Genomic DNA, 22829 nt, shown 5'->3' on the forward strand with positions numbered 1-22829 from the left:
ATGACATGAGACAAAGTATATGTGAACTGCTGTATGAAAAGTGAATTTACTCTGTAAATCTTCACCCAAATCAAAATAAAATTAAAAAAAAATTTATCAAGACTTGCTTTGTGACCTAACGTGGTCTTTCCTGAGAATGATCCATGTGCATTGGAGTAGAATTTTTATTGTGCTGTTACTGGGTAAAATGTTTTATATATACTTACCTATTAAGTGTAGTAGTTTTATGTCTACATAGCTCTATTTTTCATGTAAGTAAAAAAAGTATTTAAGACCAATGTTATATAAAACCAAGTTTACAGATTAAGATGAACTTGTAGAAATTCAGTATTAAAATACTTACACAGTCTGTTGCCAAAACTGTTAGCACCACAGTGCAGACTCCTTCACTAAAAGATCCCATACCAAATACAGAAAACATTCTCTGTAGTGCCACTGGGACTGGTTCCAGCTGAATAAGCAACACAGTAAAACCTAAAAGGGCAGGGAAATAGCATCCATCACTTTACTAGTTTAATCATCTCAGAAATATATTCTTGAATGCAAACCCAAATATAGTTTGTTTCCTAGTTTTCCTACTATGGAATAAAAATGGTCAAAACCTAGCCAAATTAGGGTTTTCCTCTGATAAAGGCTCTGTTATTTTTATTGGCAGTGCCAGTGATAGTAACGGTGATTACTTTCTGAATGATCCCTGCATGCCAAGGACCTTTCATACATTACCTCATGTAAACCTTATAGAAAAACTGTGAAGAAAATATTTTATAAAAGAGGAAAGAGAAGTTCAGAGAAGCTCAGGAATTCGCCTGAAGTTAGAGTTGTGGGAGGGAAGTTTTGAACAGCCTTCTTCCGTTTCTCAAGCCAGTGCTCTTTACCATCACACTACACTGCCTCTTTTTGAGAAGCAGATTTAGTAGATTTAGTGGGAGACCCTTCTTAGGCTTAGAACAGTACCTAACACACTAAATAACTATTTTTAAAAAATTTAGGCATAGTCTTTATTTAACACATCACTCTTACAAGTACACATACAGGTAAACAAAATCAAAATACATTAGTTAAGATATTCCTAAAACTTTTGCACATTTCAGAGTCCAACTCTTCTGTATCACTTATTGACTTAGAGCCGTCAAGGTCTCTGCCATCTCCTGCTCAGTAACTATTTACAGAATGAATAAACGAACAAAGCTGATTCTTTAATATTATAATTGTGGAGAATTTTAAAACACAGAGCACTTGTAGTTAATTTTGTTTCATATTCAATAGGACAGCTAATAGAATTACTAAGGAACTTTTTAAAAATTCCCTTGACCTGGATTTTAAATGTGAATTTTTTTCTTAAAGTGTAGCCTATGAGCTCCCGAAGAGCAAGGAGACCGCTCTTCCCCTTCTTTGTTCTAGTTGTTGTTGTTGTTGTTATGTGCTGCTGAGTCAGACCCAACTCACAGTGATCCCTCCTTGGGTTTCCGAGGTAGTATCACTATGGAAGTAGATTGCCCAACCTTCCTTCTGAGGAGTGGCTAGTGGGTTTGAACCGCCAGCTTTCTGGTTAGCAGTCAAGTGCCTTAGGCACTATGCTACCAGAGCTCCTATTTTGTTCTAGGAGACACTAAGTGCTTGGAAGAGTGACTACACACTCACCAATTGCGAAGAAGGTAAAGATGATATTACCAACCAAGTTGGTCAGGAGAGGTTGGCTGCAGTATTGAGAAGATCTGGGCCTAAAAATATCAATGTATTAATTTCATGTTTATCACAAGAAATCTGTGATATATGCATGATACTAGAAAACACCCTTACATTTTTGTCCTGATTCCTGATTCTGGCACAAGGGTCATCTTACCCACTGCCACTGAGTCGATTGCAACTCATAGTGACCCCAATTGGGTTTCTGAGGCAGTACAACTTTACAGAAGTAGATTGCCCTGTCTTCCTTCCTCAGAGTGCCTGGTGGGTTTCAACCAGCCAACCTTCTGGTTAGCAGTCAAATGCTTTAGGCACTGTGACACCAGAGCTCCTTAGTTCATCTTAGCTTCAGTTGATTCACATCTTTTTAGAACCTTGGTTCCTTTACCAAGGTTTGTGTTGGTGGTTGTTAGGTGCCATTGAGTAGATTTCAACTCATAGTGACCCCATGTGACAGAGTAGAATTGCTACATAAGGCTGTAATCCTTACAGGAGGGATCACCAGCTCTTTATTCTGCAAAGCCTCAGGTTGGGTTCAAACCATCAGCCTTTCAGTTAGCAGCTAAGCACTTAATCGTTGTGCCACTAGGGCTCCTCCCTTTACCAGTACTGTAAATTAATGCTGTAACAGCCCAAGGCATAATCCTCTCACCAAGTGTGCTAGCAGACATTAGCTAATACTCGTCTGTATGACTAGTCTCTAGAGAATCCGTAAATTGAAACACTGGTGCCCTCATTGTCTCCCATTTAATGGCTTCTTACACTAGAAGAAATAAGTATCAGTTAAAGTTAAACTTAATCTGCCTAAATACCAGCTGTCCTCACTGACTTTGAGAATTTTGACTTTTCAAAGAGGTGAAGCAGGTGACTATCATTGATAATAGGCTCAAAAACTATGGGGCAGGTGGCAATTAAACACATAAAAAGAGTTGAAGCGAGCACTCAGAACATCTCCACAGGTAAGATACTTGCATGCTGAGCTGCCAGATGAGGGAGTTGGCTGGTGAAAGAACTCACCTTAGCAGGACGTAGAACTGGAGAGCCAGGGTGGTGAGCCCCAAGAAGAACACTGTCACCTGGCTGCGTGGGATACACACATTTGCATTTTCACATTACTTGATGAGTGATAAACTAGCTTCAGGAAACCAAGTTCAGGTTTTCTTCATGATAATGCTACATTAACCACAGAGGTAACATTTTAAGCATAGCAAAGACAAATTGAGATCCAGCCCATTAGCATAGAATTATGTCTAATAATGCTTCAGTAATAATAATAGCTACTATTTATTGAGCGCCTACTGTGTAACAGGCACTGTTGATGCTGGTCTCTAGAATTCTACTTCCTTTACCATTACTACAAATAAATGCTATAAAACAGCCCACAAGTAATATTACGAGTTATTAATATTCATAATTGGTGGAAAAATGTCAAACATTTACATGCATTATCTTATTTAATATACACAAAATCTTGAGATGGGACTAATATCCCCCTTCTTTATAAATGAGGAAACTGAGACTGAGAAAGATAAGTGTTTTGTCCAAGGACAAGACCTTAGTAGGTGGTAGAACTAGAGTTTGAACTCTGATCTGAGAGTCTGTACCATGTCCCTAGGCTGAGCAAGCTCTACCTCCAACCAGATGATTTACATTGAATATAACTAATGAACAGAGTTAAACTGCCTACTACAATTTAAACAACCAAATGAAGATTGCTGTTACTGCTCAAAAGAGTTTTGAAATTCTTCTTTTGAGTTACATGTACATAGTTTCCATGCATATAACAAAGTCTTCTTCATTAACAGTTACATCTTTTTTTTTTCCTCACCATAAGCTGTATTGTTCACCTTGATTATTTATTTTATTAATTGTGTTTGGCAATTAACGACTTTAGGGTATTTGTAGAAGTCAAATCTACTCTCCAAAAACAATGCGTCCCCAGTGAAGGTACTCAAAAGAATGTGCAATTTCATAATATACCCTCAGACTATTTAAAGCAAAGGCAGCCATTTTAGAATAAGCATATAGTTACATGCCTGAAGTTCCTATCTTAGGAGCTCTGGTGGTGTAGTGCCTAAGGCATTTTACTGCTAACCAGAAGGCTGGTGGTTCAGACCCACCAGTCACTCTGATAGGAAGTTTGGGCAATGTACTTCCATAGTGATAACACCTCGGAAACCCAAGGAGTGGTCGCTATGAGTGGGATCCGACTCGACAGCAGTGAGTTTGGTTTTTTGGTTTGTTCCAGGGTATAAATTCTGAGAGGTTGTTGGGTCAGTCACCTTATTTAACAGTTAATCAACCAGGGGTTGATTACTCAATAGGCAAGATAAGCACAGGCTTACATGTGCTTACTTACTAATCTGTAGTGAACAATTTCACATGGGTTTCACCACCGTTGTTCACTACAGATCAGTAAGTAAGCACATGTAAGCCTGCACTTACCTTGTTTACTGGGTATGCCACCCCAGTCAGAGATTATAAATTTGAAAAGAGGCTTTGATTCTTTAGGAAAGTGCTTGCTGTGGGGTTGGGAGACTTACAGATGCCAGCCAGACCTGGAAGCAGAATCTTTGATATGGTGTAAAATCTGAAGTTGTTTACTGAAGATTAGTAAGTAAGCACATCTCAGTATATAGAAAACAAAAATCCTCACAACTGGACCTATAAGCAGCATTACAACAAATGGAGAAAAGATTGAAGTTGTCAAAGACTTCCCATTGCTTGGTTCTATAATCGACACCAGTGGAAGCAGCAGTCAGGACATCAGACGACGTTTGTTGTTGTTGTTGTTATTTGCCGTCGAGTCGGCCCCGACTCATAGCGACCCCTCCTTGGGTTTCCGAGGCAGTATCACTACGGAAGTAGGATTGCCCAACCTTCCTTCCGAGGAGTGGCTGGTGGCTTTGAACCGCCAGCCTTCTGGTTAGCAGTCAAGCGCTTTAGCCACTATGCTACCAGAGCTCCCAGACGACGTTTAGCACTGGGCAAATTGGCTGCAAAGGACCTTTTCCAAGTGCTAAAGAGCAAAGATGTCTCCTTGAGGACTAAAGTGTGCCTGACACAAGCCATGGTATTTTCATTCGCCTCATATGCATGTGAGAGCTGGACAGTGAATAAGGAGAACTGAAGAAGAGTTGATGCTTTTGAGCTGTAGTGTTGGTGAAGAATGCTGAAAGTACCATGGACTGCTAAAAGAACTAATAGGTCTGTCCTGGAGGAAGTGCAGCCAGAATGCTCCTTGGAGGTGAGAATTGCCAGACTTTGTCTTATGTACTTTGGTCATGTTGTCAGAAGGGATCATTCCCTGGAGAAGGATGTCATGCTTGGTAAGGTGGAGGATCGACGGAAGAGGGGAACGCCCTCAACGAGGTGGATTGACAGGGTGGCGGCGGTGATGGTCTCAAGTGTAGCAAGAATCGTGGAGCTGGCTCAGGACAGGGCGTGTTTCGTTCTGCTGTGCATAGGGTCGCTATGAGTTGGAGACGACTCGATGGCACTTAACAACAACAACAACAGTAAATAAGCTTGTGCTTACCTTGCTTTTGGGTAATCTGACACCACAACCAACAGAAATTTAATTATAATAAAAAAAAAACCCACAACTCACTGCCATCAAGTCAGTCCCTACTCATAGTGACCCCTCCTTGGGTTTCCGAGGCAGTATCTCTACAGAAGTAGATTGTGCAGTCTTACTTCTAAGGAATGGCTGGTGGGTTTGAACCACCAGCTTTCTGGTTAGCAGTCAAATGCCTTAGGCACTATGCCACCAGAGCTCCCTTAATTATACTGAGCATCATGAAATATGACAGGGAAAGCCACCAGGATTACTATTTTTTTTAAAACATTACATTTTAAAAACTGGCTTAATGTTTATGTAATGTTATATGAACATATGCCCCTCAGTGTTTTCAAAAATTCAAAAAGCATAGTGATTTTTAAATTGAAAACGAATTTTAAATGCCAGATAACAAGGCTGCCTCAGGAAGAAACGCACTCCTTTTTTTGGTGAAAATATATACAACAAAACATATACCATTTCAACAATCTCTCCATGTACAATTCAGTGACATTGGTTACATTCTTCAAGTTGTACCACTATTCTCAACAATTTTTTCCAAACTATTTCACCATCGTTAACACAGACTCATTGCCCCCATAAGTTTCTCATTCATCAGTTGCTATTGTGAATGTGGTCACATACAAATAATTCTTTACAATTGTGTAATACTTAATGCAGACATTCTTTTCTAAGTAGGTTAACTTATTACTTGGTTCAAAGATGACTTCAGGGGATGGTTTCAGTTCAAGGTTTAAAGATTTCCTCAGGGTAATAGTTTTGGGGGATCATCTGGCCTTAATGGCTCAAGAATGTTCTGGATTCCTTGAGAATTTGAAATTTTGTTCCTCATTTCCCCCCCTTTTGATAAAGATTCTTCTATAAAATTCTAGGTTTAAATGGAAATGGATTGCTTTTTGTTGTGGTGGGCCAGGGAGACACACTTACAGCCTGAGCCGATGTGATCTGGGCAGCCAGCAGTGCACGTGATGGGCGGTATGGGCCAGGCAAAAATGAATCATGGTGAACCGGTCCTGCAGCCAGGCAAGGGGGTCCAGAACAATCCTGTTAGAGCTTTCAAATTTTCTGCACCCATACATCCCCTGCCATGCGTCATCCCTATACACACAAACATATACACACACCCTGCAAGGATACTGGGGAAGTACTTATACTTGGAGAGAGACAGACCCTTGTTCTTTTCAACACACTCTGGATAGAGATAGCCACTCACTGTAACTTCCCTGGCCAGGAGGTCTAGAGTCCAAGCTGAGGTCAGGTTGGCTGTGTTCATGGTGAATTAATGAGACTGAGCTGGATATTTGAGACAAGTCATGAATGTAACAAGAGAGAAAGCTCCCTTTCTGCTGAGAGACTTGCTTCCCTAAGCTCCTCCCTGTCCTCTGGGAAAGAATGGAAACCTGAGGTACAGCTCATCCTCAAGGGCAGGGAGGGGCACGAAGCTCTTTATTCCCTGAAGTCTGTTTCAGGCCTGCCTCCAGCTTCTTGGGGATGGGTATCTCTTTCTCTCAGCTTTACCTTTGTTCTAGCTCACTCTCCCTTGGGGAATGGTACCTGGAACCTGAAATGGCTGAGGCTGGGCTTGACACTGGAACCCAGCTATCTGACCCAGTTTTTGAGATCATGCTCAGTGGGTGACACATACACTGATTCCCCTATAAGGCCCAGGGTACTGTGGGGCTGTTGCATTTACCATCACTCCATAATTCTACAGGCACTTTGTGTGGGAATAAGAGTGTAGTGTGATTGCCAAAGGGGCAGGGAGGCCACATCTTCTGACCTCCTCTAACCTCACAAGAGGAAGACAGAATCACCATCAGTAGCCCAAGGCCTATCCCTGTGAGGCCAGACATGTTGCCTTCCTCTAGCCTTTTCATCAACCCTGACACCAACCGCTCCTCCCGCAGCACCCACGTCCTCTCTGCTGGGTTTGATAATTTGCTGCAGTGGCCACACAGAACTCAAAGATCATGGGGTTTATTAGGGAAGCAACAGGCTACAATTCAAGTTCAGGAATAGCGCTCAGTCTCTCAGCCTGCTGTCTCTCAACAAATAGTCTCTTTCCCAGGAATGCATGTCTCTTGGTGTCTCTTAGCAATGCGTGTCTCTCAGCGGCTCTTTCTCAGCAGTGCATGTCTCTCAGGAGTGCGTTTATCTCAGCAGCATATCTTTCTCAGCCAGCAGTCAGACTCCTCCTATCTCTAGGAGGGCTCCTTTTGAGCCTAGCAGAGTGGCCAAACTAACCAACCATAACATCAGAATTCTAAGCACCTGAGAGAGAGTTAACTTACCAGAAAATTGCTTTGTGCCACTCGCAACAGAAATACCCCAGGTGGATAAATTTAACTATCAGGAGCTCCTCAGTTGCTCACAGCAAATTCCACCTTGGAGTTTACAAAGACTTATGCCTAGAAAAGCCATACCAGGTAACTTGCTACACCACAGTGATAGATTGCTTTTATATGGTGTTTCTAACCATGATCTTGTAACTCCCACCAAAAGATTGGATAGAACAATGCAGATAACATGCTTGTGGCCTACCAAGGGGATTGAACAACTTGCTAATAGTACAAACAAGGTGCATATCATTGTTGTGGAGGTGAGACCATGCTCCACAACTGCTAAGCTTAAAATGAGCAATGTCAGAGGCAGAAAGGGCGGACCTCACTACCACCAAGAAAGAAGAGTCAGGATTGGAATGTGTCCTTTGGACCCAGAGTGCCTGCACTGAAAATCTCCTAGACCTAGGAGACAGACAGCTGTAATACCAGAAACTGCACAAGACATTCTCGCTGCACCTCACCCCTGGTTCTCAAAATAATTAAGTTTGGTTCTCTTATTATCCCCATTTTACAGATAAGGAAAATGAAGGAACAGGATATTAAGTGATTGGAGCAAGCTCATACAGTCAAGTAAGAGGTTTAAACATCCATGTCATATTATTTTTATAGAACATTATTTTTCTGGAACCCAGTTGTCATTCCATTTCTCAGAAACTTTCAAATATTCCCATTGCCTAAGGGATTAAAGTTCATATTCCTCACCTTTTTAGTCATGAGGGCTCATTTCCAGTCTCCTCTACTCCAGCTTGTCTCCATTTTTCTTCTTGGCGAGACAGCTAGTTGTTGTTAGGTGCTGTCGAGTAGGCTCTGACTCATAGCGACTCTATGTACAACAGAATGAAACACTGCCTGGTCATGCACATCCTCACAGTCCTTGCTATACTTGAGCACATCATTGCAGGCATTGTGTCAGCCAGTCTTGTGGAGGGTCTTCCCCTTTATCGCTGACCCTCCACTTTATCAAACACAATAGCCTTCTCCAGGGAATAGCCCCTTCTGACAACATAACCAAAGTAGTCTGGCCATTCTCGCTTCCAAGGAGCATTCTGGCTGCACATCTTCCAGGGCATATTTGTTTGTTCTTCCCATAGTCAATAGTACCCTCAGCATTGTTTGCCATCACCACAACTCAAAAGCATCAACTCTTCTTCGGTCTTCCTTATTCATTGTCCAGTTTTCACATGCATATGAGGCTATTGAAAATACCATGGCTTGTCAATATACTGCTGGCAACTGTTTTGTAACTACCTTTAGCAAAATTTTACTAGTGTGTGATTTTAATGATATTGTTTGAAAATTTCCATATTCTTTTGGATCAAGTTCCTTTGGAATGGACACAAATATGGATCTCTTCCAGTCAGTTGGCCAGGTAGCTATCTTCCAGATTACTTGGGATAGAGAAGTAAGTGCCTACAGCACTGCATCCGTTTGTTGAAACATCGCAGTGGGTATTCTGTCAATTCTTGAAGCCTTGTTTGTCACCAATTCCTGCAGTGCAGCTTGGAGTTCTTCCCCCAATACTGTTGGTTCTTGATTATATGCCACCTCCTAACATAGTTGAACATACACCAATTCTTTTAGTACAGTGAGTCTCTGTATTCCATCCATCTTTTGATATTTCCTGTATCATTCAATGTTTTGCCCATAAACTCCTTCAGTATTGCAACTTGAGGCTTGAATTTTTTCTTCCATTCTTTTAGCTTGAGAAATGCTGACTGTGTTCTTCCCTTTTGGCTTTCTAACTGTAGGTCTTTGCACATATCATTATAATAATTTACTTGGTCTTCTTGAGCTGCTTTTTTAAATCTTCTGTTCAGCTCTTTTATCTTGTCATTTCTTCCATTTGCTTTAGCTACATTCCATTTGCAAGTATCAGAGTCTCTTCTAATATCCATTTTGTACTTTTCTTCCTTTCCTGTCTTTTTAATGACCTTCTGCTTTCTTCATGTATGATGTTCTTGATGTCATCCCACAACTCATCTGGTCATTGATGTTCAGTGCATCAAATCTCTTCTTCAGATGGTCTCTCTAAATTCAAATGGGGTATAATCAAGGTCATATTTGGGCTCTCATGAACTGGTTTTAGTTTTCTTCAGCTTCAACTTGAACTTGCATATGAGCAATTAATGGTCTGTTCCATAATCAGCTCCCAGTCTTGTTTTGGCTGAAGATGTTCATTGAGCTTCTCTATTGCCGCTTTCCGCATATATAGGCAATGTGAGTCCTCTGTATTCCATCTGGCGAGGTCCACATGTATAGCCACATTTTTGTTGTTGAAAAAAGGTATTTGCAATGAATAAGTTGTTGGTCTTGCAAAATTCTATCATACAATCTCTGGTGCCATTTCTATCACAAAGGCCATATATTGCAATTACTGGTGATTCTTTGTTTCCAACTTTTGCATTCCAGTCATTTTTAATAATCAACACATCCTGATCGCATGTTTGGTCAATTTCAGACTGCAGAGGTTGGTAAAAATCTTCAATTTCTTCATCTTGACTTTGATGGTTGGTGCATAAATTTGAAAAATGATAGTATTAATTGATCTTCCTTGTAGACATATGGATATTATCCTATCACTGACAGCAGTGTACTTCAAGATAGATCCTGAAATATTCTTTTTGATGATGAATGCAATGCCATTCCTCTTCACTTTGTCATTCCCGGCATAGGAGGGCACGTGAGTGCCTAATTCAGAATGGCCAAAACCAGTCTATATCAGCTCACTAATGCCTAGGATATCAATCTTTATGCATTCCATTTCATTTTTTACAAATTCCAATTTTCCTAGATTTATACTTCGCACATTTCATGTTCCCAATCACTAATAGATGTTTGCAGCTGTTTCTTCCCATTTTGAGTCATGCCCCATCAGCAAATGAAGGTCCCAAAAGCTTTACTCCATCGATGTCATTAAGGTCAACTCTACTTTGAGCAGACATCTCTTCCCCAGTTGTACTTTGTGTGCCTTCCAGCCTAAGGGGTTCATCTTCCAGCACTGCATCAGACAATGTTTCAGGGCTATTCAAGAAGTTTTCTAGTGATATATCAGACAAAAATAAGGTTTTCACGGGCCAGTTTTTTCATATGTGGATGGCCCCTTCCTTCTTTCCATTCTTTCTTTAGTTTGGAAGGTCCACTGAAACCTGTCCACCATGGGTGACCCTGCAGGTACTTGAAATACTGGTGGCATAACCTCCAGCCTCATAGCAACATGCGAGCCACCACAGTATGAACAACTGACAAGTGGTGGAGAGAGAGTCAAGGAGTCAGGAAACTAAACTGTAGCCCTGGTTCACCACTCACTAGCCTTGTACACTGGGTTGACAGCATACCGTTTGAGCAAAAGTAAATTGATCAACCCCAACAGTTTGCATTTGAGCATTAATGGGCAACAAAGGAATAGCCCTGTCACAGGACTTTTGAGTAGTGGCAATTCTTAGACACACATGTTGTTGTTATGTGCCGTCGAGTCGGATCCAACTTATAGCGACTCCTCCTTGGGTTTCCGAGGCAGTATCACTATAGAAGTAGATTGCCCAACCTTCCTTCCGAGGAGTGGCTGGTGGGTTTGAACCACCAACCTTCTGGTTAGCAGTCAAGTGCCTTAGGCACTACACTACCAGAGCTCCCTTAGACACATGTTGTTGTTGTTGTTATGTGCCATCGAGTCGGCCCCGACTCATAGCGACCCCTCCTTGGGTTTTCGAGGCAGTATCACTACGGAAGTAGGATTGCCCAACCTTCATAGTGAGGCATTTTATAGCCTTCATGCAGTGTCCTCAGGCATTATTTTTTTTCTATTTTCTAAGTTTTTTCCCGACTTTTTTTCTTAATTTCCTATTCATTTTCAGCCTATTATGTATTTTTTGAGTTGCTTATAATAGTGAAAAATTAGAAATATATAAATGTCTAATGATAGAAGATAAAGGAACTCTGGTGGCATTGGCCTGCTAACTTAAAGGTAGGTGGCTTTAACCCACCAGCTGCCCCACAGGAGAAAGATGAGGCAGTCTGCTTCAATAAATATTTACAGCCTGGGAAACCCAGTGGGGGTCACTATGAGTCAGAATTGAGTCAATGACAATGGGATAGGTTTTGGTTTAATGATAGCAGGCATATCCAAGTGTAGATTGTTATTTGGAATAAGCTGAATATTCATGGCCAAATTAGTTTTTATGATGAGGATTAAATAATATATATGAAAATTTTCTATAAACTGAAAAGTAATATATTGATTTGATTATTTATTATATTTCTAAATTAATTATACAACTGTGTCAAGCTGTACAAACACTTTCCTAAAAGTTCCCAAAATGCTTTGAACAGTGATAGCATCAATGGAATTATATTTTATAGGTTGTCAGAATGATTTTTGAAGCATAATTTGGATATATAATATTTGTTTTTGAAAACTTCACAACAGCAAAAATATTTTATTTATTGGATAACTAGTAGGGAACATTATCAAATGTATAGTAAATATAAATATATAAATAATTTGAAATGGAATGATTTGAATTTTAGACAATGAATGTAAAAAAAGCCCACTAAGACACATTATTATTGTATGTCAGAGCATAGGGGATAAGAGAACATTCTACAAATCTTCCAAAGAGAGAAAATATTTGCCTGACGTATTTGATAAAGGACTTATCTCCAAAATCTATAGAAAACTTCAACACCTCAACACCAAAAAAACAAATAACCCAGTTCACAAATGGGCAAAAGACTTGAACAGACATTTCACCAAAGAAGATATACAGTCAACCAACAAACACATGAGAAATTGCTTGCGATCATTAATCTTTGTTGTTGTTGTTGTTGTTATGTGCCGTCGAGTCGGCCCCGACTCATAGCGACCCCTCCTTGGGTTTCCGAGGCAGTATCACTACAGAAGTAGATTGCCCAACCTTCCTTCCGAGGAGTGGCTGGTGGGTTTGAACCGCTCCAGCCTTATGGTTAGCCTTAGGCACTACACTACCAGAGCTCCCCATTAATCTTTAGAGAGATGCAAATCAAAACAACAATGAGATATCATCTTGCCCCAGCAATAATAGCAAAGTTCAACAGGTCAGAACATAACAAATGCTGGTGAGGTTGCGGAGAGATTGAAACTCTTGTGCACTGCTGGTGGGATTGTGAAATGGTACAACCATTGTGGCAAACAGTATGGTGTTTCCTTAAAAAAACTGGAAATAAAAGTACCATTTGACCCAGCAATTCCATTACTAGAAATATATCCTAAAGAGGTGAGAGACAGTGCACAAACAGACATATACACCTGTGCTCATTGCAGCACAATTCACTGTAGCAAAGAGATGGAAACAACCTAAATGCCCATCAGCAGATGAGTGGATAACCAAATTATGGTACATGCACGCAATGGAATATTATGCTATATTAAAGAACAATGAGGGATATGCGAATCATCTCACAACATGGATGAACCTGGAAGACATTATGCTGAGGGAAATAAGTCAATCACAGAAAGGCAAGTACTGTATAAGCCCATTACTGTAAAAAGACAAAGAGGGGTTTGCTTGGGAAAGGGAAGTCACTTTGTAGGTTACTGGGATGGGGAGGGAAGGGAAAGGATTAATTTTGGGCTAGTTCAGGCCTACATGCTGATGTGGGTAAGGAGAGGGATATGCAGAAACAATCTTATGACCACCATGATAACATTAGAAAATGGGAGGACACTGAATTGTGCACATAAGTGCTAGATGATAGCTGCTAATACCAATCAATGTGTCCACAATATTGCATTACCATTAACACCAAACACCAGGCTACAGATAAACACATAAACACCTGAGAGGATCAGATGGGGATCAGTGAACAGGAGTATACTCTAGACCAAGGATAGATTCAGCTAAGGCTAATTTTGCACAGACATCAGTGATACAACATACCTGCAATCCTTACAGAAACAATAGAAGACAGAGTAATCCCTCACAGACAACCAGACACTATGATCTACCATCTCAGGACCATAGTACTGGGGGACACCAGACTCAATTGGCACAACAAAATACTTAAAAGCCTTGTTCCGCATCCTACACTGGTGAGTAGCGACTCGGGTCTTAAAAGCTTTCAAGCAGCCATCTAAGATGCAGCTAATGCTCTTCTAGTATCGGAAGCAAAGAAGAATGCAAAAAAAAAACCAAGGGCATTTGGAAGCAATTAGCCCTAGGACATGATGGCCCTTGAGACCAGAAGAACTAGATGGTGCCTGGCTACCAATGCCTACCACTCAGGGAAGGATCAAATCTGGAGATCCTGGATAGAGTGGGAGAAAAACATGAAACAAAATCCAAAAACTCAATAATGACCAGAATTACTGGTCAGATGAAATCTGATGAGACCCCCCCCAATACTATGGCCCTGGAATACCTTCTGCGCCTGGAATAAAATGCACCACCAGGGACTGGCTCTCAGCCCAATAGTTAACAAGATGTACACGCAGACCACTCAACCCAGGATGATGCACCCACATACACTCTGATAATACATTCCCTAGAGCAGTAGACCACGGGGCACCAGAGGACCAACATTCAAACTGAGGAAATGCAGGACAAACAGGAGTGCATAAATATGAAGGGCACAGGGGGAGGGTTACAGGGTAGGGAGGGGAGGAGACTGGATTAGGGTTGGACACAGTAAATAGGGAGTGAACCTAAATGTACGTGTAACATTGAATGTAAAACAAGATCTTAAAATAAAATAATAATAAAAATCTTCCAAGGAGAGGAAGTAGGTTACATACAGTGGAATGAAAAGCAGAATTGCATCCAACTTTTAATATCAGTGTTGGATGCTAGAAGACAACAAAGAAATGCCTTCATAATTTTAAAAGACAATAATTTCAACCCAGGATTCTTTCAGTAAGCTATTAATTACTGAGAGAAGAATAAAGACATAAACATACAAGAACTTATCTCCTATGTACCTTTTATTGTAAAACTGCTTTAGTTTTGTTCCTTTTAGAAAAATGAGGAAGTAAAGCAAGAAAGGCAGTGATAGGGTCCTGAGAAATAGAACTCTAACTCTGAGAAAGGTGAAAAAGATTTCAGAGTGATATTGTTGTTGCAACATGATATTCAACATTAATAATGGCCACTTACATACATTGTCATTGAGTGGCTTGAGTCAATTCCAAGTTGGCGAAACCATGTAACAGAGTAGAAGTACCTCAGGGTTTTTTTGGCTATAATCTTTATGAAAGCAGATCACCAGGTCTTTCTCTTGCCATTGGATGGGTCAAACCACCAACTCTTTGGTTAGCAGCTGATACTTAAACCTTGTGCCACCAGGGCTGATTATAATGTGTTTACTTTGTGCCAAATAATAGCAATTTTATATACTATACAGGTATTGTCTTCTTTAACTTTCACAGTAGTCCTGAGATAGCTGTTGTTATTTTCTCTGTTTTGAAATTGTGGAAAACTGGTTAAAAAGGAGATTAGGTGACTTGCCCAAGGTCATCCAGCAAATATAAGTGTCAGAGCTACAATCTGAACCCAGGTAATTACTATGCCATATAATCAGAACACTGGAGGATACTTTGCTGTGAAATCTACCAGTCAAGGGGAAAGACTAAAAATACTGGCATTGAGAGTTTCCAGTGAAGAGCTCAGCCAGATTACAGTGGAGTAAAGCTCACCATGGACAAGCCCTATCCACTCACTCACAACTTCCTGTCAGCTTTTTTTGAAGAGAAATTAAAATATATCTTTAATATTGACAGATAACTAAGGGAGGATAATGCATTACCGAAACAAGAACAGGATACCATAAAAAGTCAGGACAAAGAGGGCATGAGCTCTTAGAAATTAAAGAGTATAGCCCAAAAATGAAAAATTCAATAGATATCTAGAAATTAAAGTATGAGAACAAGTGATAGAAAGTAGAAAAGATAAGAAAATTAGGAGACCAGTCTATGTTTCAACTCTGTTCTGGTTACCTGGTGCCACTCTGACAGGAATATGCCACAGATGGGATGGCTTGAACAAAAGAGAATTTATTCTCTTACAGTTTGGAAGGCTAGAAGTCCAAGTTCAAAGTGACAAGCTCTAGGGTCTGGGTGAAGGGCCTTCAACCTTGGGGTCCAGCTCTGCCTCTTGCTCCCAGCCCATGGAAGCTAGAGGTGTTTCTTCACTCAGACAGCTGCTGGCTGCTTAGGCTGAACCAAGGTTGACAAGTAAAAAGGCACAGTCTTGATGTTACCAAACCACATGGCAGGCCATTAATTTAAGTCCATTGTAAGTCCCAAGGTCGGCAGAGCATGGCAGGCTGCTGAAAAATGACACAGCTACATTCCTGGTCCAAGCGTGCCACAAACTAGAGACCATTCCCAAAGGTGTCTCTTATATATATGGGATGCAAACCACATACCCAAAGCAGCAACTCAGCTGCTTGTGGTAGATCCCATCATGGAGTTGATTGTGAGTCTCATCATGGGGAATAACTACCACCACCTGCCCAGCCACTCAGCCAGGCCCAGCCAAGTTGACACAAAAACATAACCACCACAAACTCCAAATAGGCATTTCCTGAAAACTAAAAATGAAGGGCAGAAAGTCATCAATGAAATGATTCAAGGAAATTTTCCAGAACTTAATGTCATGAGTTTTGAGACTGAAAAGGCTTGCTGAGTGTCCAGCACAATGGATTAAATAGGCCCGGATGCTGAAAGTGAAGATGACTTGAAGCACTTACTGATGAAGATAAGACTCCTCCAGCCTTCAAAATGGATTACACCTCAACATAAAGAAACAAACAAACAAAATCCTCCCAGCTGGACCAATAAAAACATCATGATAAATAGAGAAAAGATTGAAGTTGTCAGGGATTTCATTTTACTTGGATCCACAATCAACACCCATGGAAGCAGCAGTCAAGAATTCAGATGATGTATTGCAGCAAAAGGCCTCTTTAATGTGTTAAAGAGCAAAGATGTTACTTTGAAGACCAAGATATACCTGATCCAAGCCATGGTCTTTTTAGTAGCCTCATATGCATGTACTTCTTAGAAGTACAGCTGGAATGCTCCTTAGAAGCAAGAAAGGAGCTGGAATGCTCCTTAGAAGCAAGAAAGACTTGTCTCACGTACTTTGGTCATGTTCTCAGAAGGGACCAGTCTCTGAAGAAGGATTAAAAAAAAAAAAACCTCTCTGCTGTTGAGTTGGATCCAACTCATAGTGACCCCCCCTTAGGTTTCCGAGGCAGTATCAGTACAGAAATAGATTGCCCCATCTTCCCTCCGAGGAGTGGTTGGTGGGTTTGAACCACCAGCCTTCTGGTTAGCAGTCAAATGCTGTAGTCAGTACACTACCAGAGCTCCTATCATGCTTGATTAATTAGGGGGTCAGAAGAAAAGGGGAAGACCCTCAACAAGATAGATGGATACTGTGGCTGCAACAGTGGGCTCAAGCATAGCAAGGATTGTGAGGATGGCGTAGGACTGGGCAGTATTTCGCTCTGTTGTACTTGGGGTTGCCATGAGTTGGAGCTGACTCAACGGCACCCAACAAGGGGACATCATTGTAAACTTTGAGAATACTGGGGACAAAGATCTTAGAAGGCTTCAAGGGAGAGGAAAAAAAAATTAAAAGTCATATACAGAGATCCAGAATTGGAAGTGACTTTGTACCTTTCAGTATTAACTCTGAAATCTAGAAGAAGTGCCTTCAAAATTCTGGGGGGAAAAAATTTTAACATAGACTGGAAAGAAATTGTATTGAGAAGTTTGAGAAGGGGAGATGGATGACTATGAAAGGTAATCTTCATAGATCATAAAAGAAAGTTAATAGACAATGTTTAGGGTGGATAAATTAAGAAATAATGGTATAAGTACATCATTTAGAGTGATGGCAGAATCTACCAGAAGAAATAGTTGAAAAAGTTAGAATGCATTCAGGGAGCTGGATGGGGGCAGGGAGGTTGATTGGTGAGAGAGATGGTTGATGTCTGTTGATTTTCACTATGGGCCTTTGTTTCTCTATGATTTTTTAAAACTATGTACATGAGTTAGTTTAGTGAAAAATTTTTATTTTTTTATTTTTTTAAATCAGATGTCTTTCATTACCTCATTGAGGTTATAGAAGGTTCAGATGGGATAATTGACATGAAAGAGAGTTTGAAAATTATAAACTATCATTCAGTGGAAAGTAGTGGTATTCTGATTGTGTTGACTAAGGCATAGTACTGTTTTGAAGAGCAGGTTGTGGGGAATTGTGTTCAGTAGATCATAATGTCATTGTGTCGATTAACTGTTGCTACAATAGTATAATCACAAAATTTCAGTGCATATGATGATAAACATTCATTTTTGCTCATGAGTCTAGGATCAGCTTGTGGGTTTGTTAGCCTTGGCCATTCTCAGCTGATCTTGCATGAGCTTGTTGGTGTGGCTGAGAAGGCTGGCCATGGGTTGGCTGATTTAGGATGGCCTCAGTCATATATCTAGTGGTTGGCTATGTATAAGTGGTCACCTCAGCTCTCTTCCACATGTTTTGTCATCCTGTCTCAGGCTAGCCTGGGCTTATTCTCATGATAAAAGCAGGGGTCCAAAAGTGACTGGAAGTATACAGAGCCTCTGCATTCTGGGCTCAGAACTGGCACACCTGCTGCATTCTTTTGACCAAAGCAAATCACAGAGTATGGGGATGTAGACCACATCCCCTTATGAGAGGATCTGCAAATTAACATTGAAAATGAGATATGGAGGTTTGGGCCATTTTTGAAATTGATTTAGCACAGTCATTAAAGCCAAATATGTTTATCCATCTATTTGAAATGATAACATAGAAAGACATTAAAAAATCAATGACTGTACATATTTTCTTTTTCCTTTGTAGACAACAGAGTTTTCCAAGTAGATCAGCAACTTCAAATTCTCACCATGGAAAATTCAGAGAAGACAGAAGTGGTTCTCCTTGCTTGTGGTTCCTTTAATCCCATCACCAACATGCACCTCAGGTTATTTGAGCTGGCCAAGGACTACATGAATGGAACAGGTAGGAACAGTAACCAAGAGCAACTTGAGATGCTTAAAAAAGAAAAAAAAAAAAAAACCTCACTGCTGTTGAGTCGATTCCGACTCATAGCTACCTCCATTGAGTTCCCAGGGCTGTAAATCTTTATGAAAGCAGACTGCCTCATGTTTCTTCTGCAGAGCACCTGGTGGGTTTGAACCACCAACCTTTTGGTTATTAGCCAGATGCCTTAACCACTACACCACAGAGCTCCTTAAGACTAAACAAAAAAAAAAAAATAACCAAACTCACTGCTGTCGACTTGGATTTGACTCTTAGGGACCCCTCCTTGGATTTCTGAGGAAGTATCACTATGGAAGTAGATTGCCCAACCTTCCTTCCAAGTAGTGGCTAGTGGGTTTGAACCACCAGCCTTCTGGTTAACAGTCAAGTGCCTTAGTTATGCAGCCAGAGCTCCTAACTTAAGACTAAAAACTCACTGCCATCAAGTTCTTCTCAGCACCAAAAGAATACAGTAAATACCCTAGAATACAGTAGAAGGAACAATAATGATTTTCAATCCTCAAAATTAATTTTTTTGTTTCATGAGGATTTGCCTTCATTGTTTTTCTATAATTCTACCTTATCTAGGGATTCAGTTATGTAATGTTTATTTCTGTGAGTCTAAATGAATATTACTCATTTTTCTCAGTCATCTTTGTATGTAGTAAATCAAGAGCATGTTAGTACAAGGGAAGTTACAACAAAGTAAGCATTTTGCTGCTTGGTGGACTGTTGCCACAATGCGTGTTTGATCTTCCTGATCAAACAAGTATGTCATTCTCTCCGTTAGCTTTTCTACATCACTCCAGAGTGATTTTTCTAAAACACAGATTTCTCATTTCCTATTTCAGGAGCTTCTATTACTGAAGGCAAAAAGCTAAAGCTCTCAGTTTGGCAAACATAAAACCTTCAGGATCAGGCTGCAGCCTACCTTTTATGTCTTTTTTTTTTTTTTTAATGTTTTTATTGTGAGTTAGGTGAAAATTTACAGAGCAAATTCACTTTCCATACAGCAGTTCACATACACTTTGTCTCATGTCTTTTATGTCATTTTTTAAAGTTTTCATAAATAATACATGAATAAAATGTGGCCAGAAAATATGGAAACATAATATTATTTTACATATATTATAAAATCAGTAAACCGTTTATTATGTATATTCATCTGTTCCCAGACTTCTCTATACTCATGATGTATTAAAAAAAAAAAAAAAAAAAACCTCACTGCCATGGAGTCAGATCCAACTCATAGCTTTGGCTTCACAAGGGGAAGGATGAAAAAGATCAACAGCCCAAGGCTGGCTGATTGCTATGAAGCAGAGGTCAGACATACCTCCTCTCTGCAGTTGTTTTACCAATTCTAATACCAGCTATCCCTTCTACAGCACTCTCTGCTTCTCTGTTGGGCTTAATAATTTGTCACAATAGCCACATAGAACTCAGAAAATACTGACAATTACAAGGTTTATTAGGGAAATAACAGGTTACAGTTTGGGATCCAGAATGAATCAGGATACAGTCCTTGGTTAGAAAAGCCTCTTTTCAGCCAGGCCCTCCGGCAGACCTCTCTCTGACTCTTGGTCATTTGGACCCTGGGCCTAGCCTGTGCCCTGCTCAGGGAAGTATTATAAAGCTCTTTTAGCTCTGCTAATAAGTGTACAGAGGCACCCATTCTGCCAGTAAGCCTTGGCCCAAAGGCATTCAGCTCTCTCACTCTGTGGGTTGGCAAGCCTAGCTCCACATACAAGTACCCAGAAGCATCCCGCTCCATTAGTAAGCATCTTGCCCAAGGGTACTCAGATTATTTGCCTTATAGGCTGCAAAGTCCACTGTGCCATCTCCTGCCGATCTCTTGGTTCAAGTGCTGCCATCTTTCATTGTCTACAGTATTACAGGTTGCTCTCTCTGTCTCTTGGGTCTAGGAGGTTCTTCTCAGCACCAAAAGATGCACTCTGCTCCCAACTCTTCTTTCTTGGTGTTACTCAGATGTCCATTCTCTGCTCACTTCCCTATCCTTTTATCTCTTGTAACATAAAAGCTGTGACTCAAACAAAGGTAGTGACTTGAGTGCATCCTACCCTAATCCTGCCTCGTTAGCATAACAAACAAGCCTCATTAACATAATATAATCCTGCCTCCTTAACACATAGAGGTGAGGATTTACAGCATACACAATGGAGGATAATTACTTCAGATCCAAAATGGAAGACAACCACACACTAATGGTAATCATGGCCTAGCCAGATTGACATATAACCCCAACCATTACAGGTTGCATACACCTTATTTACATGGTTCCACCTAGTTACTGTGTGGGAGTCACAGAGAACATGGCTGTTGTTGTTAGGTACTGTCAAATTGGCTCCGACTCATAGTGACCCTGTGTACCACAGCATGAGACACTGCCCAGTCCTGTGCCAGCCTCACAATCCTTGCTGTACCTGAGCCCATCGTTGCAGTCACTGTGTCAGTCCATCTTGTTGAGGTTCTTCCCCTTTACCAACCATGATGTCCTTCTCTAGGGAATGGTCCCTTCTGACAACATGACCCAAGTAGGGGAGATGAAGTCTGGCCATTCTCGCTTCCAAGGAGCATTCCGGCTGCACTTTTTCCAGGACAGATTTCTTAGTTCTTCTGGCAGTTCATGGTACTTTCAATATTCTTTGCCAACACCACAACTCAAAAGCATCAACTCTTCTTTTGTCCTCCTTATTCACTGTCCAGCTCTTATATGCATATGAGGCTATTGAAAACACCATGGCTTGGGTTAGGTACACCCTAGGTTTTTAAGAGACAACTTTGCTCTTCAGCACTTTAAAGAGGTCTTTTGCAGCACATTTGCCCAGTGCAATACATCATCTGATTTCTTGACTGCTGTTTGCATTGATGTTGATTGTGGAACCAAGTAATATGAAATCTTTGACAACCTCAATCTTTTCTCCATTTATCATGATGCTGCTTATTGGTTGAGTTGTGAAGATTTTCATTTTCTTTATGTTAGGGTGTAATCCATGCTGCAGCCTGTAGTCTTTAATCTTCATCAGTAAGTGCTTTGAGTCATCTTCATTTTCAGCAAGCATGGTTGTGTTATCTGTGTATCTCAGGTTGTTAATGAGTCTTCCTCCAATCTTGATCCCACATTCTTCTTCATATAGTCCAGCTTCTCAGATTATTTCCTCATCATACAGATTGAATAAGTATGGTAAAAGGACCTGACATACTCCGTTTCTGATTTGAAACCATGCATTATCCCCTTGTTCTGTTCAAACAACAGCCTCCTGATCTTTCTACAGGTTCCTCACAAGCACAGTTAAGTATTCTGGAATTCCCATTCTTCTCAATGTTATCCAAATTTGTAGGATCCACACAGTTGAATGCTTTTGCATAATCAATAAAATACAAACATCTTTCTGGTATCCTTTGCTTTCAGCCAAGATCTATCTGACATCAGCAATACTATCCCTCATTCCACATCCTCTTCAAGAGTCCATCTTGCATTTCTGTAAGTTCCTTGTCAATATACTGCCAGAATTGTTTTTTAATTATCTTCAGCAAGATTTTACTTGCATGTGATATTAATGATACTGTTAAATAATTTCCACATTCTGTGGGATCACCTTTCTTTGGAATGGGTACAAATAGGGATCTCTTCCAGTCAGTTTCTTGGCATAGACGAGTAAGTGCCTCCAGTGTAGAATCTGTTTGTTGAAACATCTCAATGGATATTCTGTCAATTCCTAGAGCCTTGTTTTTTGCCAGTTTCTTCAGTGCAGCTTCGAGTTCTTCCTTTAGTACCATTGATTCTTGATCATATGCCACATCCTGAAATAGATCAACATTCACCAATTCATTTTTGTACACTGTGTATTCTTCCCATAGTCTTTGGATGTTTCCTGTATCATTCAATATTTTGCCCATAGAATCTTTCAATACTGCAACTTGAGGCTTGAATATTTTATTCATTTCTTTCAGCTTAAGAAATGCCAAGCGTGTTCTTCCCTTTTGGTTTTCTAACTCCAGGTCTTTGCACGTTTCTTTATAATAATTGACTTGTCTTCCTGAGCTGCTCTTTGAAATCTTCTGTTCAGCTCTTTTATCTTGTCATTTCTTCCATTTGCTTTAGCTACTGTCTGTTCAAGAGCAAGTTTCAGAGTCTTTTCTGACACCCATTTTGGTCTT

The 22829-nt window shown here is 40.4% G+C and overlaps 1 protein-coding gene across 1 annotated transcript in view; it reads left to right on the forward strand.

Moving 5' to 3' along the window:
- Window positions 1-18508: 18508 nt before the first annotated feature.
- Window positions 18509-22829, forward strand: part of NMNAT1 (nicotinamide nucleotide adenylyltransferase 1) — a 27175-nt gene continuing 22854 nt past the window's right edge. Inside the window, exon 1 of the mRNA XM_007942607.2 lies at window positions 18509-18629. Within this exon, the coding sequence (XP_007940798.1) occupies window positions 18515-18629 (115 nt within the window). The 5' untranslated portion in view covers window positions 18509-18514. The remainder of the gene's footprint in view (window positions 18630-22829) is intronic.

The sequence above is a fragment of the Orycteropus afer genome, unplaced genomic scaffold, assembly GCF_000298275.1.
Source record: "Orycteropus afer afer isolate SDZICR_OR568_19922 unplaced genomic scaffold, OryAfe1.0 scaffold00094, whole genome shotgun sequence".
In the NCBI taxonomy this organism is placed as follows: Eukaryota; Metazoa; Chordata; class Mammalia; order Tubulidentata; family Orycteropodidae; genus Orycteropus; species Orycteropus afer.